An 18,502-nucleotide genomic window follows, 5' to 3' on the forward strand; every position below is an offset into this window, starting at 1 on the left:
ACAAGATTTTCCTCTTGTGATCTCCATTCAATAGTCACCCTAATTCCTAGATTTTTGCACCAAATGAAAAAGGTTTCCTTTGTATTTTTTTTTTGATATACTTCTTTTTTTTTTTTAATTTATTTATTTATTTATACAAGCACTGGGTACAGTCAGAAGCACCAGAGGGTGAGAGAATTCACCAGAGCCAGAGCGGGGAGCAGAGCAGGCAGAAGGACCGAAGTACACTGCTGAGGGGAGCAGCGGGTGGCAGGAGAGGTCTGCGTGCCATGTGGGACCCTCCTCTGGTGGCCGGGGAGCAGCCGGGGATCGAACTGGCGCTGCAGAGGCTGCGGGCATCTTCGCAACCCAGCGCTCAACCTCTGCGCCACCGGGGAGGCCCTCCTTTGTATTTTTTTAAGATTTACTTTATATATGCATATAAGAACTGGGATGTAGGCCAGAGAATCGGGGTGAGAGGATTCACCACAGACATAGTGGGGTGCGGAACAGGCAGATCCACTGAAATACACTGCTGAGGGGAGCAGAGGACAAGACAGGAGAGGTCTGCTGTGCCATGTAGGTGAACTCCCTGGCCAGGGATCAAACTCATGAAGCAGTGGCTATTGATAGCTTGATAGCCCTGAATTTAACCCCTGCACCATGAGGAAGGCCCTCCTTTGTATCTTTGCTTTCTATCACTGCTGCACAGACTGAGGATTCAAATTGCTCTGTAGTCTAGGCCAAAAGATATAGAAAAATTAAAATTAGAACTCATACCTACATAGGTCTCTCTTCTCTGACTTTTGATTTCCCTCTCTATTTGCCTCTATTTAATTTTTCAGCGTCTGAAAATAACTTGCCTTTTTTAAAGTGTATTCTGCCCAGGGTTTTAAATTTATTCAGTGGGAAGGATACAGTGATATGTATTTTCTGTATCTTAGATATTTCTAGAAATCCCCCTCTATATTTTAAGAGAATAATCCCTACTATCTATAGTTCAAAGACTAGACTGTAAAGGAGAAAAACATTGAAATTGGGATACCATTTAGGAGGCAATTATATTAATCCAGGTGAGAATCAGCAATACCTTATGGGAAAGGGTGGGAAGCAGCTGAATTCCAGATGTATTACTAAGGTAAAAACCAACAGGATTTCCTAAGAAATAAATATTGTGTATGAAAGAAAACAAAAAAAAAATATGAGAAACTTTGCTTTTGACTCTAATTGTATCAAGCCAGCAAATAAAACTAAGAAATTAAGGGAAATGCCAAATAAAATAAAAAATATTTTAAAAGTTGGTTATGCAGGAGGACAAATAATGATGTATCTGTGTAATGGAATTCTGTGTTGTTATCAAAGAAAACTAAGCTCAAATTTCTAAATATCTGGAAAGATTTCTAAAACATAATGTTAACTGGAAGAAAAATCAGTCTTCATTAAATTATGTATAGTAGCCTATTGTGTAAAAAGAAAGAAATAATATACACAGGTATTTATTTTTATGTGTTGGAAAAGTGGCTGGCAATGATAGCAGAAGGGAAGTTTTATTACTGTGAATTTTTTACTATTGTTTGATCCATGTGCATGTACTACCTATTCAAAATTAAATAGATGTTTAAAAGGATGTCAAAATTTTATAATCTTAAATTTAATCCTTGTTATTAATATTTATCAATAACATTCCATGTTTATGCCATTGTTTTTGACATTAGGTCATAAATATTATAGATGAAAAAGATGTATCTTTAAAAAAATAAGTTGATGTGTAGTTCTTTTAAAAACTTTCTCTTTATAATAAAACTTTAGCAAAACAAAACTGCACATAACAAATAATTAAAATTAATTGTTTTACTAAACATGATTTCAAATAAATATCAATTAATAAGCACTCATAGTTGTTTTAAACCACAGATGTAGTACATTAAAACTCATTTCTTATTAACTTCTATTTTTTCCCGTCTTTTGTCTGTAAATCATAATAATAAAATAAAAAAATAAAAGGATGTTCACTGCAATCCAACTATCCTAATCATTTCTTAGTTTGCTGGATCCCTTTAATTTGTTGACCATATAAATGAATAATTTTTTCTATTTACTATAATGGTCTTGACATATTTTTTAAATGTCCTGTCAAATGGAATTCACATGCTCCTATTGTCATCACCATCTTAATATTAAGTTGGTGAGCAGTGATTTAGCCCTACTCAGACATTTAGGATGTTAAAGTGAAATCTCAAAGCACAAAGCTGTATTTTCTTTTGATTTATTTCTTCAGAATTAATTATCAGAAATGAAATTATTGAGTGAAAATATATATAGTTCCTGATAATTCTTTATAAACTGCTTTTCAAAGTTATACTGGCAATAATTATGTTGTGATAATAGGATTATCTATGATTTCATTTTCATTTTAGATTTTCATTTATTTTGCTATAATTGAGAAATGTATTCAGCAATCTCTACCATAGGCAAGAGTGTTTCATTCCTAATAATATTGTACCTCACAGAAGCTTTAGATCAATATATGAACATTATAGCTTTATCCACTAGATACTTAGATAAACTGGAAACTAGCAAATGTGAAGAGTACACTCATTGTTAAATATCATGGTGAAACAGAGTGTCTTATGCTACATACCTAATACAATGAAAAGAATATGAGACAAATTTTGTTAATTCCTCTACCTATCTCTGTTCAATATAGTGTAAAATTCTTCAGTGTCCAGTTCTACAGTACTCTCTGCTGCCCAAAGGATAATCAATCCCAAGGCTATCTCTGGCCTCTGTCCCTCTGGCTCCCTGCCTTGGTTCCCCAGTTTGATGGTAGGGCTCCCAGAGTTTATGGCTGGAGGCTGTAAGTAGAAGGGTTCTCCCATCTGGAGGCCAGTCTTCTATAGCTGGGAGGTGGCTGTCACTCATGCAGTTGGCAGATGAAGACACGGCTCTCCTGGCTGGAGGCAGGAGGCTGGAAGTGGCTTAGCTCTTGGTAATGGATGCCTTATGGGCCAGGCTCTCACTGCCCATGGTGGTAATGGACACCAGGTTGTCCAGCTCTTGCTGCAGTGACTGGGCCCTGAGGTTCCTCAGTTAGCAACTGAAGTCTGGGTTCCCACAGCCAGAGACTGTATGCTAGAAGCTGTCTGTCTCATGCTCTTGCAATTGCCTGCTGGCGGCCAATTTCCTACAGCTGGTATTTGGCAGCCAGGAGCAGCTGGGCTGGGGGATGAACCCCAGAGGTAGGTAACAGCTGGGCTAGGATCCCCTCATGAGGCTGATGCACCCAGTGCACACTGCAGCCCTCTCTTTTACCTTTAGGAGTTATGGGCTTTGTTCTGCTGTGCTGGAGCCAAAAGTACAAGGAAGAGGCGAAACTGCATCCTCACTCCGCCACTCTCTTGCTCAAGCCCTCTGTAGTAAATCCTCTGGACTATATTTCTTAAAAAGGGATAAATCTAGCAACAGTTCCCCTCTCTCCACAACTGCTCAGGTAGCAGACAGGATTCTCCAGGTGAGGAGATGACAATGCAAATATGCAGAGATAAAAGAATCCAATTCTTTTTAGTTTCAAAAACTGTCAGACCTAAACCAAAAGATATGAAATATATATCAGAGCCAGTTTTTCTGACCCTAGAGACTAGTAAATTTTGCCTAAACAGGAGGGAAGAGGAAGAAAGTCAAATTAGATATAAAAAGAACTTGATGAGTTTCTGAGAAGGAGCCCTGGTCATTCCCCAAACTCAGTTGTCTACACAGCAAAAAAATCATCAAACAAAAATGAGGAGACAACTTGTGCAATTAAAGAAAATATATAAAAACCATATCTGATAATGGATTAATATCCAAAATACACAGAGCTCATACAACTCAATAACAAAAAGAAAAGAAAAGCAATGGACTAATTAAAAAATGAGGAGAGACCCTTTTTCCAAAGACCGTATATACAAAGACGCAAATAACCAACAGGTAATTGAAAAGATGCTAAATACCATGAATCATCATGGAAATGCAAATGAAAACCAAAGTGAGATAACATACATACCTACTAGAAAGTCTGTTATCTAAAAATCAAATGATGAAAACATTGGTGAATTATGGTAGAAAGGGAAACTGTATTGTTGGGAGGAATGTACATTAGAATAGCTATTGTAGAAAATTATATGGAATTTCCTCAAGAAATTAAAAATAAAACTATCATATAATACAACAATCATATTTCTGGATATACATCTGAATGATATGAAATTATAAAAAAATAACTGTATACCCATGCTAACTACAGCATTATATATATATAGATAGATATACATATACATATACATATACACACAGATGCAGCTATATATATTGAGATATATAGTTATTTTATTTATATATAACTAGATATATAGTTATTTTCCTTTCATCTGTGAGTATACACTGTGTGTGTGTATATATATATATATATATATATATATATACACATTAATTGCCAATCTCCAACTTCCTCTACTAATAAAATCATTTAAAACATAGCCCATTATCAATGCATCAACCTCATGTGCTCATTTTACAATGCACACACATGTGAAAAATCACAAGGTACATCTTGAACATACTATTTTTGTTTGTTAATTATATTTCAGTAAAGCTGGGGAAAAACATAGTCAGTCATAATTTGTGTATAATGTTTTTAGCATTTAAAAAAATGAGTATGATCCCTTCTAGCTCCATCCATGTTGCTGCAAACTGCATGTGTTTATCTTTTTTGAATGCTGAGTAATGTTCCATTGTGTATATGTACCACATCTTCTTGATCCAGTCATCTATTTTTGGGCATTTGGTTTGTTTCCATAGCTTAGCTATTGTATATAGTGCTGCTATAAACATAGGGGTGCAGGTGCCCTTTCAAATTACTGTTTCTGTGTCCTTTGGGTAAATACCTAGGAGTGGAATTGCTGGATCATATGGAAGCTCTATGTTTAGTAATTCAAGAAATCTCCACACAGCTCTCCATAGTGCTCAGCGAAATAAGTCAGAAAGAAAAAGAAAAATACCGGATGGTCTCACTCATAGCAGGAATTTAGAAAACCTAAATAAGAGACCAGGAAAAAGACTAATCAATACAAAGTAAAAATCAAAATCAACACGCAACTATAAACCAGAGACACACTGGGGGTGGGGGGAAAGGGGTGGGGAAAGGAAGGACTAGAGTCAAAATAAGGGGGGGTGTAATTGTATGTGGAATATAACCAAACTGAAAATGCACACATTGTGCAAAGATGAAAAAAGATGTAAGAATTATATAAAATAAAATATTTAAATAAAAAAGTTTAAATAAATAAATGAGTATATAATATGATCTTGAAAATATTACATGGAAATTTTATTTGTATGACTGAAATATTTTGTGTTAAATTTTCAAAAGTAAAAATGAACACGTGAAGTTGATGCATTGATAATGGGCTATGTTTTAAATGATTTTATTAGTGGAGGAAGTCGGAGATTGGCAAGCAGAAAAAATATGACTTCTTAGCATTGTCTTTGGAACATTTATAGGGTATATTTAAACTATAAACAATGCATGCTCATGTAAATAGTCATCCCAATTGTTACAAACTTAAAAGAGGAACAAGCTAGTATTTGGTAACTGAAAGTGTTGTGTAATTAATCCATTAGGCAGCAGCCTCCTCTTGGGAAATTTTGTGTTTGGTCCTCTAGACATCATTCACCATCACCACTATCCACAGAAACAGAGAGTGTGTGTATTTATCACTTAAAAGAAGTGACATTTTTCTCAACTAAATTTTGAACTTTGGAGATTTTTAAATACAACTTTGCAGTCTCTAATGTGTATAAAGTAGAATCAGTTGGAACATATCTGATAGTTCTAAAGTAATAAAAAGAAATATCAGAAGAAAATAATTTAATTTTATTTCACTGTATTGCATAACAATGTTAAGTGAAATTTTTTTTAAGTGTTATACATTGTTTCTTTTTTTTTTTCTTTCTTTATTTTTTCTACCTCAGCTATGTTTTGCTTTTTTGGAATAGTGAAACTGTAATGAAATAAAGAAGTACTTAATTTAGTTTGCCAGAGTCTAACCTAATCAATTAAAAACAGATTCTTCTTTGACAGAAGAGTCCCTAAAATGAATTTAAGAGAACATAAATGTAATATCATTTCAAATTATAGTTCACTCATGATTCTTTGGACAGAACATCTTTTTCTAAGTCTATTTTGAGCACCTATATCACTCTTAAGTGGCTGTTTCTTTGACTATAAGACTCCATCTATTTGGTTTTCATGAACATACTGTCTTGAAATTCAAACATCAGTCTGTCTTCTGGGAAGAATAGTTACTGGGGTATAACTTTGAAAATCCATAATCCTCATTTCATGCTGACAGATAATTCTGTCTTCAGTTTAGAACCAGAAACAGCAAAATTTAATAAAGAGAACACATGAAGAAATGGTAGAGTTGCCAAAGTTCTCTGAATTCAGGTCATCACTGTATGGATTCATTGTTTAGTGTGAGAATAGCCTAACAGCAAGCTTTCACTCATATGTAAACACATAGACACATAAAATACACATTCAAAAGCCAATGAAGAATGCCTTCCTGCTGTTGTGGCTGAACTTCAATAGTTTTTAACGTAGAGAATTGACTGAATGAGGCTTCATAAGAGTTGAGAAAGGGATAGTCAGAGAATGTAGATAAATAAGATGTGGAAGTCTTATCGGGCTGCTAAATGGGCAGAGTTTAAGAGATAATATTGTACATTCATGTGCCTATCTGGAATAAAATAGAGATTTGTCTCTGATTTGTGCCTTAATATGTTTCACAATTCTTAATACTTCAAGCCATGAATTCAGTTTTAATTCTAGGCTTCCTTTGTTTAGTGTTTTGAAGCAGCAGGTTTAAGGGAAAATATATAATAAATTGTTTTTCATGATTTATTTCCCAAAGATTTAGTAAAAATGAAAACACACTTCTGTGATGCAATATGCTCATGAAATTAAAAATGGATGCTTTTCATAAGAGAAAAGAAAAAAAGGTCATACTTTTCCCATTTTCCTTACCAATTAATCAACATATTAACATGGAAATAGAATTATCTGAATAGCCAGTGTTTCCAAAAATAAGTGAAACTGAAATTATATGTCAGTGTCTAGAATAGCTCTTTTAAAGGAGACTGCTAAAGTAGTATAAGTGATTTTGTTCTCTTCCCTTCCTGAAACCGGTAAAGTTTGCTTAAATTCCAATATTCTAATTACCTTGAAAGTGGAAGCCATCAGATAAAAATGAGAAAGCCAAAAGAATCTTATATCTGTGAGGACAACAAAGCCACCAAAACATCCCTAGACTACTAATATTTTTTTCATTTGAGTCATTTTGTCTTGTTAACTGTGATTCTATTGCCTGGAGATATATCGCCTCCATATAAATGTATTGATTAAAAGAAAAAAGAACAATTATGATTGCCTTTTCCTATCTCCCTCCTGTTACATCTTGTGCTCATGTTCTTTCCCTCCCTCTCTTCACTGTATATAAACCAATTATTCTGATCTTTCTTTTCTTTGCATGGAAATGCTTGTCTCTGGACTTTTATGCAAGCTAGACTCATCCTCAAGCATTTCCCCTGTTCCAATTTATCTGAACAATACCGCATATCTATGAACTATACTGTACATGATAATGTATTTTTCATCATCTTTATTTAGGTGACCCATTCTGTTCCTGCAGTCAAAGTATTGATGGTTTCCTGTTTTAAAGGTCAATTTACTTGTGTTTGTCTCCACTAAGTTGTAGGTACTATGAAGGCAAGTATATTGCCTCTTTATACCAGTGAATTTCTAGTATGCTGACACATAACATATAAGAACGTAAGAGAAAAATTACATCAAATTTAAACAGGCAAGGATGGCTTTACTCAAGACTATGGCAAAAGGGAGAAATGGTGAAATAGTATTTTTTTTGTATTTATTTATACATGCAAGCACTGGGGTATAGGTCAGAAGTTGGGGTGGAGGTGAGAGGTTCATCATAAACAGAGTGGGGAGCAGAACAGGCAGATCTGCTGAAATACACTGCTGAGTGAGACAGGAGAGGTCTGCCTCACCATGTGGGTTAGCTCCCTAGCCAGCCTGGGATCTAACTCTTGCTGCAGTGGCTGGCATAGCTTGATAATGCTGTGTCATTAACCCTTGTGCCACCAGCGAGGCCCCAGAAATAGTGCGTTTAACTTTACTGAAACACAGATGGGAGATTTTTAAAGCTGGGATGAACTAGTGGGGAAACAACTAGAGGATATTGGAGAGAGGTTGGTGCATGTGATTAGATCATCTATATTTGTAAACAGTACACATTGAAGTTAGGCTGCTACCCTCACACAGAGCCTGGGAAGTAGAGATGCTCTCTTTCTTGAACATTACATTTCAAAATGATGGTTCCCAAGTTCTGAAAAAGTCATTTCTCCTTTACGAAAATGGTGAGTTTGGGAAAAGACATGTATCTCCAATGGGCAGAAAAAGTAATTTGCAATTGCAAATTTAAAGTAAATGCTCTAAAAAAAAAAAAAAAAAAAGAAGGTTAGGGACCTAGTCAGAGAGAAACTTGTCTAAAGTTTAGTCAAATTGAGGGAAATTGTAAGGTATCTTGGTCAAGCTCTATTTGCTGAATTAATAAATAATAAACCAGAAAATATGAACACACCATTATACTCTGGATATATAATGATTAAGGGTTTCTACATGACTTTTTATTTATGTAATTTAAATGTCATTGAACAATACAAACATGGCATTTGGCTTTTTATATATTCAAATTAATTGTTTAAATTGCATCTTTATAATTTTCTAATTCATAAAAAAAATTATAGTGCTTCACAGACAGAATGTATTGTTTTAATTGAACATTTTAATTCTGCATTTACTATAGCTTCTAAGAAATTACTTATGACATTAAAGTGCATTATAAATAAATAACTCAATATAAACATAGTAGCTAGCACGAGTAGAAATAATAATTTTATTACCTACTAACTGAAGTTCTTGTGTATTTTAAATGGTGTTTAATGTTGCTTAAATTATTGTCCTGTAAAGGACATATATCCAATCTAATTAAACCTGTGTAATTTCAAAGACGATCATTTTAGCAGCTATATTTATATTCCCCGAAGTGTCATTGGATATGGTTTTGCTAATGTTATCAGAGTACTTTCATTTTAAACTTTTATACATTTAGAATCCTATGATTTACATTATACACACACACACATAGAATGGCTGTTAATTTATCCAAATACATCATATTGTACATTCTCTAAATTATATGGTTTATTTTTTTCCCTTTCTAGCATCACATTTGTCTCTCCCAACTCCAGATGCCCAACCATTGTGCCTATTTATGGAGCATAATCCCAGACCTGAATTTCATTAACTGACCATAGGCCTGATTGAATGTCTACAGCAATGAGTTCATTGGGCAGACATTTTGCAAAGATATGGGGGGAGAAGGAGTTAACATCATCTACATCTGAAAGGACTAAATTTACAAATCAGTACTCTTTCATGCAATATTTTCTCCTTGACTAACTGGGGGTTTATTTGCATGCATTCTAAGTGGCAGTGGCATGGGAAACTAAGATTTTTGTCATTTTGGTTTACAACAGGCTTACCCAGAAAGCACAACCCTGATTTTGCATGAGAAGGACAACAAACAGAACCTAAAATGTGAGTCATATTGAATTCTACACTGCTATATATAACTGACCTAGTGATATGACATGGCATTTAAAAGATATAAAATGAAAGTTTGATTAAGTGTAATTGTAGACTGTGAGAAATATAGAATGAGAACTCATGTCTGTTTGCTGTTCACTTTAAAAGAATTCTAGTAGTCAAAAAAAAAACCTTAATTGTGAAGAAAATAATACATATATTCTCATTGATAGTTTTAGATAGTTTCAATATTATCATTTCTTTATGGTTGTTAAGATGTTTAAGTAGGATCCCTTCCAAATAATTGTTTCTGTGTTATATGCTGTAAATGCTTTACTTTTTTTCTTCTTTTTAGTAGCCTAAGTAGTATGGTCTAAGTACTCAGACTATATATTTTGCATCCTGATTTTTCTGGTTTTTTTTCTTTTCTTTCAAATATAAGTAGTTGGTTCAAGATGCTCACTTTTCTTCCTTGTCCTGTCAGAGGTCTGTCCCTCAGCTGCTTACTAATTGTTGGCATCTCTACTTCTATTTGGCCTCTGATAAGTTGTCTTTGATAACCTGCTGTTTTTTTCTTGAACTTTGTCACTGCTACAAGTCAGAGGTATCAGAACTGTCAAAAATAAAAGAATAAGAGGCACAAAGCTTCTGATAGTTAGAGAAAACATAAGGCCTGGTATCCACTGATGAATTTTCAACTGGCAGATAGTTTTCACTTTATCCCATTTGCTGTCACAAAACCTGAAATAATAAGGTTTTTCTTCTTCTCCCAATAATGGATGACGGGGCTGTTGTTTTGTGAGAATCTGCCAAGGTAACATGCCACGTGGCTTTATCTTTGAAAGTGAGGGTGAAACAAGCTTGCCTGGCTGCAGATAAGCGACTTAGACAGGGTCCTATTCAGATGTACCTGTCACTAATTTATCTGGAGGTTTTGTGATTCATACATACTGTTCTGTGTGCGATGGAGCATTAAATTGGTTTCCTTTGGGAGCAGGTCACATTCAGGGGTCGTCACACCTATGCTGTGGAATGGTGTGTGCTTGATTCATATAGCCTCGTGCTACTGAATTTTATCTATTAAAAGATTGATAACTTGAACATATGGTAGATGATCTCTTGGAACATTTCAACAGCAAAGAAATCAGGAGAACTTTGCTAATATATAAGTGTTTGTAATGAAAATTAATCAACCTTTTTTCCTATTAGCACATTTATTGTGATAATTAAGTCATTTTATATGTCTCCTAATAATAGCCTAGTTTTTGATGAATGCATACCTATGGCTCCATTAGTTAGACAGAGGTATATGTACCTAAGCATGTTATTTACACTGAAAAAAAGCAGAACTGCTTTGAAATGTCTCACCAAAGAAAAAAGCCTTAGAATTAAGATGTTTTCCCATTTACAATATATGTAGTTTTCCACTGTGGAAATTTCACTTTATTACTCCACATGTTTTGAAAGAAAATAGTATACCTTGGAAATTGAGACAGATACTGGTTCAAATTTGAAAGGAACATAAAAGGAAGAGATGCTTATTTTTGTGTGTTAAAATTGTGCTAAGGGACATTAGTACAGATGTATTTTTCGGGTGTAGGATATTTGACAAATGCAAAAAAAAAAAATTCTTGTTCACTTTATAACTTCCATGATGGGGTATGTGAAACTAAAACCTATTATCTTCCCTTGGGTTTTAAGTGTGCTCCATATTGTGTAAAATTAAGCCAATAAATGGCAAAGTGGTAGTTAAATGAAAGCAATCAGTAAAATCTTTCTAAAGTGTTTTAAGCCTGCATGACAGCAGTCTTTACTGTGGGTAAATGAGAATATAAACTGATATATTTCCTCTACTTTTTAAATTTAAAATTGTTCATCATATACTATATTGGAATGCAAAACAAACTTGATCGTTTCAGAAATAGCATAAGGAAAACTCTTCCAAGTGGATAAAAATGATGACTTTATGCTGCATTTGTATGGAATAAGTCTCTTGATTTTTGTCCTGGTTGTGAAATTTGGATCATTTAACATAAAAACCTGAATTGTCTTCACAATGAAGTAAAGTATAATTAGGACATTACTTTGAGAAAGTACTGGATCATTTATGCATAATTCACAATATTAAATAGTCATCACCTCTCCAAATTCTTAAACTGTGAACATGAAATATTATAAGGCCACCTAATAAACAGAAGCATGAAATAGATATGTTTAATAATATTATTTGGGACTTTCAATAAGTGTTTGATGAATAAAAGAGGGAGGGAGAAAGCGAGGGAAATAGGTTTTTGACTAAGAAAAAAATACCATTGTTCTATATTAGGCATATGTTTGCTCTCTTCTTTTCATGCTAAGTTTTTCCTAATAATGAAAATGCTCTAAATTTTGTATTCCCCATATCTTTTATGAAAATCTATTATATACCTCATTATGAGGTATTTTATACTTTAGGAAGCCATTTAAAAACACAGACTATAGTCATATTATTTTCATAGTAATAGAAAAGAACCATTTTTTAAGAGACATTTAAAGGATTTAATAAGTATTTTGTTGTTCTCAGATCATAATAGCATTTTTTAAGAGTTCTGGCTATCATGAATTTACTCTATTCATGCTGTATACCTGACTAACTCCCCACCTTTCAACTGCTTTAATAGCTAAATGTCACTTCTTCAAAAAGATTTTGTGTAGCCATTAAATTGTCACAATTTCTTACAGACTTCTTTGACTTTATATCTCTTACCATAACTTTTTAACAATATAACACAGAGAGAGAGAGATATAGTCCGTTTTACCTTTGTATCTCTTACACAATTTTAAGCACAATATCCAGTGCTTACTACAGTGCCTGGGATATAATAAAAATAGTGAAATTTTTTGAGTGAATGAAATCAGATAATGAAACCTAAATAATTTCATAAATAAGAATATAAGAAATGTGTATATTAAATGTAGAGTACTAAAAGCCATATAACGAAGTGGTTATTTAACAAAATAATTACAAATACATATTGTATAATAAATAGAAAAGACAGCAAGCTCTACATCTCAGTAGCTTCTTCCATAAACAGCTAAAGCCTACAGAAACTTATTAGAGATTAAATGCATGGAACACTTAGCTAGCATTGCATAAGAGCAATTATAAGATTTTCTGTAGCTATCTTTTAAAACATTTTACAGAAAAAAAAATATGAACGTTAAAGTAGCCAATTTATTTTACAAGTAATTTTTGAGAGTCACTATGTATGAAACTGTTTTCAGAAATCTATAGGAGATATACTATTATAAATTGTCACCTCCACCCTCACTGAATAAATATATAATACATAAATTCAGTACAAACTTAAAAGATACAGTAGAATTTGTGATATAAACCAGAAGTTGAAAATGGCAATAATATTTAACAGAATTCATTTTTGGCTAAGTGAAATAACAAATGGCATAAGCAAAGACATTGAAAAGGTATTTAATAAACACTAGTTGCTTATTTTGACAAGTATGTCAACTAAATATAGGCTATATTATGCTGTATTTGTTTTTATGTTTGGCAGCCACTATGGATGGAAGTTAAATGTGAAAGTAGATTAGGACTAGATTGTGGAATTTTTAACACTAGTTTAAGGAATTGGGATTCTGTTATCATATAGCTGGTTCCCTGACCATGCCCAGTCTTTTCTTATCTTAGAAACATAGAAAATAACAATGTGGTAATTTTGAATGACCACACAGAAATACCAGATATTAGGTACTACAGAATTTTCCTTCTGTGTGTGCTACACACATACATACTTAACATATATGCAATCATATTTGTAAGTTTAATATTTAATTTTTTATTGGGATATTTTCTACCTTTTGTTTTCATAGATTTCTTATTAATAGCTGTAGTAAAATTGTGTACTGTGCATTATGTAGTTATTTCAAATGTACTAGGAACGTTCTAGGTACTCCTATAAATTTCAGTTAATTTGAGTTGATAATTTTTGTCTTCTTTTTCATTACCAAAAAAAGTATCAAATTATCAATCCCAAAGTGTGGATTTGAGAATTTCTTTCTTCAATTCTGTCAGTTTATTGTCTCTTCTTTATTTTCAAACTCGGCTCTTTAGTACTATTATAATTAAGCTTGTTATGACTTCTTGGTGAATTGATCTTTTTGTCATTGTGAAACAACCCTTTATGTTTGGGAATACTCCTTGTCATGATATCTACTTTGTCCATAATTTTTTATCCTATTAAGTAAATACTAAATAGTCATGATATAAATAAAACTGATTTACTAATATAATATACATTAAAAACATATCCTAATATATGTATTTAGTATGAAAATGTTCCTAACATGTGATTCAATTAATTTTAATACTCCTAGTAATTGAACAGGGAAGTCTATCCACACATTTATTTTATGTTGTAAGATATTTGAAACTTATAAGATGAAAACTAAATCACCTTAATGAAAAATATTATGACCTGGGTAAATAATTATATGCAAATAGAAATTTGTAATTAATAATAACTTTATTGATTACTGTTCTTTATCACAGATTGAAAAAAATATGCTAGGAGAATTTGAAAAACTCACCCCAAACACATATATTAAGGTCTATATTATCAATGTTCTTTGTTCTACAAATTCTGATGCTCATGAATAAGATATCCAAAAAAATATGAAAACATGTAGAGATATAAAAGCTCAAGAAAACAAAAGTTCAAAAATTTAATGATGGTGCAAAAATGGAAAGTGTCATATTTGTCATGTATTTAACCAAGTGCTTTAACCTTCATCCATTATTTTTTGAACTATAAAAACGATCATGAGTCATTATGGAAAAAATAGATCTTTGTATTTCCTGCTTGCTTGGAAAATAAGGACTCCAATTTGAGTATTACTGCCCTGTTAATAAAATATTCTCAAGAGTATATGAGTATTTACTTCTTTAATATAGAGGTGAGAGGAGAACAATCCAGGTAAATACCATTCATGCTAAAATAAATATCCAAATATTCTTTTGGGAGGATAGATTCACCTTCATGGCTACACAGGGAAAGGAAAAACAACTACTTAGCCCACATTCTTGTTTTGTGGTGCGTACTCCAATGTGATTTTACCTTGAGTACCTTAGTGTCTGCCTCCACTATCCTCTAATGATTTTAAAAACACATGTGAAAATCTCCATTATATTAATTGTTTTAAAGGACTGAAGTGTTAGTTAATCATGAATACATAGACAATGAAATATCAGTGACAATTTCTTGGCAGAAAACAATTAGGTTGAAATGCCGTTTTTAGCAGCACATTTGGAACATGGTAATTAAGGTACAGCTTGGTTCTTTAGAAATATGAGCTCTACTTCTAGCGGTAAGTAGCAGAAGACAAAGCACTTAGCACCTGGGTGTAAATATGCTTTTTAACTTCCTGAAAACCAGGACATTTTTACAAGTTCTATTTTATGATTATTCCTTTTCTTGACTGTTTTCCATGCCGATAAATTTAAAGCACTGAGCGATGTAACTGAAATGAAAGGTCATATCAGTTTGTTAAAGAGCTTTGTCAAGACTAACCTTAGTATCTTAATGGAATGTCAAGACTCAACTCCTGCTCCTGGTGTTTTTTTTTTTTTTTTTTTTTTCTCTAACACAGTAATGTATCTTAGGATCAAACAACAGGAGGTTAAATAGTTTCCTATAGCATTTGCCTCTTTGTCATCTTTCCTTTTTCAGTTGCATAATTAAGTTTCCAGCATCTGGAGTACATATATTATAAACATTATTCTTTTCCTAAATAAATCTAAAATCCTAATATACTGCTTGGCAAGTGAAGTAGTAAAATCATCCACTGAAATATTGTTTACATAACCATTGTAATATGTAGGGTTCTTATTCAATAAAGATATTGTTGACTTAATAATGTTAAGAACAGGTGAAATCCTTTTAAAGAAAATTCTTGACAGTTCCCAACCCTTCTTGTATTTCATTCTGAGTTCTAAATGTGCCAGTTCTTGTCCTTCCAAAATTTCACATACATTGTTGTTATATTTAGTTGGGTCCCTTGTCACTCTGTCATTCTTTTATTAGTTCTCTCTCTCTCTCTCTTTTTTTTAATGACACATTATAAGCTACATTTTCTGGGAGAGACTTTCCCTGAACTATGAAGCCACACTAAAACTTCCTTCTAATTGAACCTTTCTCACCTTGAGATTTTCTCCAGTATAACAGTCTCATTTGTATATCTATTTCCCCTAAAAGATTGTGCATTCAATGAACACTGCAGCATCTGATACATAGGAGTTGCTTAAAACCCTCTGTTAAAGAATTAATATATTTTCTACGTTTTAAATCTCATTGCAGAAAATGTGACTCATTTCATTTAATTTTTGTGCCGATAAAAATTGTAGTATCTTATGACACAATAAACATTTTAAAAGCCAATTTCAGGTAAAGGTGATAGACTGAACATTTAACCTCTGCTTTCTCTCTGTCCTCTGTCTGCACTAAAATAGATGCTTTGTCTTTATTTCAAGACACAAATTTCCAAGTTTGGAGAGATTGGGAGTTGAGAACAATGAAACAACATTTTGCAATCTGGGAAGCCTCTACACTAGCAGTAAATAACAAGCACATGAGAAAAATAAACTCTAAGCTCTCAGAGGGGAATGAGAAGAAATAATATAATTGACATCACATCTTAGAATTCCCCCAATGTCTTAGTTATTTGCAGCACAACATATCCATGGTTCTGAGGATAAATTGTGGTGTAGAGTAGAAGCAAAAAAATAGGGATTAGTTAAAAACTAATAACTGTTCTCTTGGAAATCTCTCTGTGTGTGTGTGTGTGTGTGGCAATATCTTCATATTCCCTAAGAGTATTATCGCAATTTTTGTTTGGTTGTTTTTAAATCTTACTCTCTTTATTATCTCAATTTTTGTTTCCATGTTTTAAAAATTTGACTTGTGAAATTCTTGTTCTCACCAATAATAGCATTCTTGACTTCCATTAATCAACCAAACTCAAGAAATACAAGCAACTCCCTTCAGCACTAGATTTACTTGACTTTAAGCAAGATTACACACAAGGAACATTAGACAGGTTTGTCAGTAAGGTAAATCAAGTGAAACACTCCCTTTAAGAGCAAAATTGCCAATGAACTCGATAACCCAAATAAATTATGTTTTAGTACAATGTTTTATTTTTTTTTAAGATTTATATACAAGAGCCAGGGTTCAGGCAGATGTCCAGGAGGGTGAGAAGATTCACCAGAGACAGAGCAGGGAACAGAAGACGCAGACGGACGAAATACATTGCTGAGGGGAGCAGTGGGCGAGACAGAGAGGTCTGCTCACCATGTGGATTGCTCCTCAGCTGGCAGGGATGGAACCGGCACTGCAGAGGCTGTGGAGAGCTTCACAGCACTGCGCTCAACTGCCAGCGCCACCAGGGAGGCCCCAGTACAATATTTAAAAAAAGATTGATGAATAAATCTAAAATCAACAATTTTTAAAATAAAGACAAGATGAGTATTATTTTTCAGTTCCAATATGGTTCATGATATGGTGAATTGCTATACAATATTGAGTTAAATGAGAGTAATTCCCAGGAAGCATATCAGAGATGAAATTTAGGAAAGAAAAAAATAAGCAGATTAGTGAATTCATCTTGGAGCATTAATGGATGAATTAGAGTATTTCAAAATAAGAGAAATAAAATGGGTGGGAAATCATGAATTAAATAATTCAACACAATATTCAAAAACTAAAAAACAGTTTTTCACATTGCAAGATCTATTAAGTACTCAGTACCATGAATCAAAGTAAAAGTAAGTCTTGTTATAAATTTTCAGGAATGTGAATGTTTCTCTAAACTTATAGGAACAAGGACAAGACAGTAAAAAATTCAGAAGCAAAATACCAGAAACCAGAATGGATTGGGATTTTGAACAGCACATATTTTCTGTCAAATTCAGTTGTATTCACTAGCCACGATCTTTAAAGGAAAAGATGTCTATGAAAATTTAGGCAGTAAATGTTTCTTAAAGAACAGAACAAGTTGACGAATAAGATCTAGGAAAGATTCCTCATTACTTATCAAGACATTGTCTAATATAAAAAAATTAATTCGTGGGCCTCCCCGGTGGCACAGCGGTTGAGCGCTGGGTTGCAAAGCTGCCCGCAGCCTCTGCAGTGCTGGTTCAATCCCCAGCTGTTCCCTGGCCACCAGAGTGGGGTCCCATATGGCGCACAGACCTCTCCTGCCGTCCACTGCTCCCCTCAGCAGTGTACTTCGGTCCTTCTGCCTGCTCTGCTCCCCACTCTGGCTCTGGTGAATTCTCACCCTCCCGTGCTTCTGACTGTTCCCAGTGCCTGTATAAATAAATAAATAAATAAATAGATAATAAATAAATAAACAAACAAATAAATAAATCTTAAAATTTAATTTGTGCTGTTTTAAAAATTAAACTAATTAAATTTTTGAAGAGAACTATGATCTACGCTTCTATGTTCAAGTATTAGTCAAATGCAGACAAAGATTAATTACTGCTTTAGACATTCAGGGTGTCAAAACACTAGTTTTCATGTATCATTCTTCAGGAATGTACAAAGGGATGTTCTTCAGCAAAATGATGGAGCATATCAAAAAAGAAATACTTATACACACACAAATAGGAAATGAGATATTTATTTAAATAATGAGAGAAGCAACAGATAACCCCAAGATAACAATATAGGGGAATCAGAACAATAGCTGTGTGACAGACAGGCAGCAGGCCAGCCTCAAGCATATTAGAAAAATTCTCCCCCAAAAGGAAGTTGATGGCAT

At 33.4% G+C, this 18,502-nt stretch overlaps 1 protein-coding gene across 4 annotated transcripts in view; it reads left to right on the forward strand.

Moving 5' to 3' along the window:
* Nucleotides 1-18,502, forward strand: part of MGAT4C (MGAT4 family member C) — a 607,576-nt gene that overhangs the window by 349,374 nt on the left and 239,700 nt on the right. For 3 of the 4 annotated variants that reach the window (XM_054696163.1, XM_054696162.1, XM_054696169.1), the window contains one exon: nt 9,634-9,694. The exons of the other annotated variant lie outside the window; for it this stretch is intronic. In XM_054696163.1, coding sequence (XP_054552138.1) covers nt 9,634-9,694 — 61 coding nt within the window. The remainder of the gene's footprint in view (nt 1-9,633; nt 9,695-18,502) is intronic. 4 annotated transcript variants of the gene reach the window in all.

Source organism: Talpa occidentalis, unplaced genomic scaffold (genome assembly GCF_014898055.3).
Source record: "Talpa occidentalis isolate TD23 unplaced genomic scaffold, MPIMG_talOcc4v2.1 talOcc4.16, whole genome shotgun sequence".
NCBI lineage: Eukaryota > Metazoa > Chordata > Mammalia > Eulipotyphla > Talpidae > Talpa > Talpa occidentalis.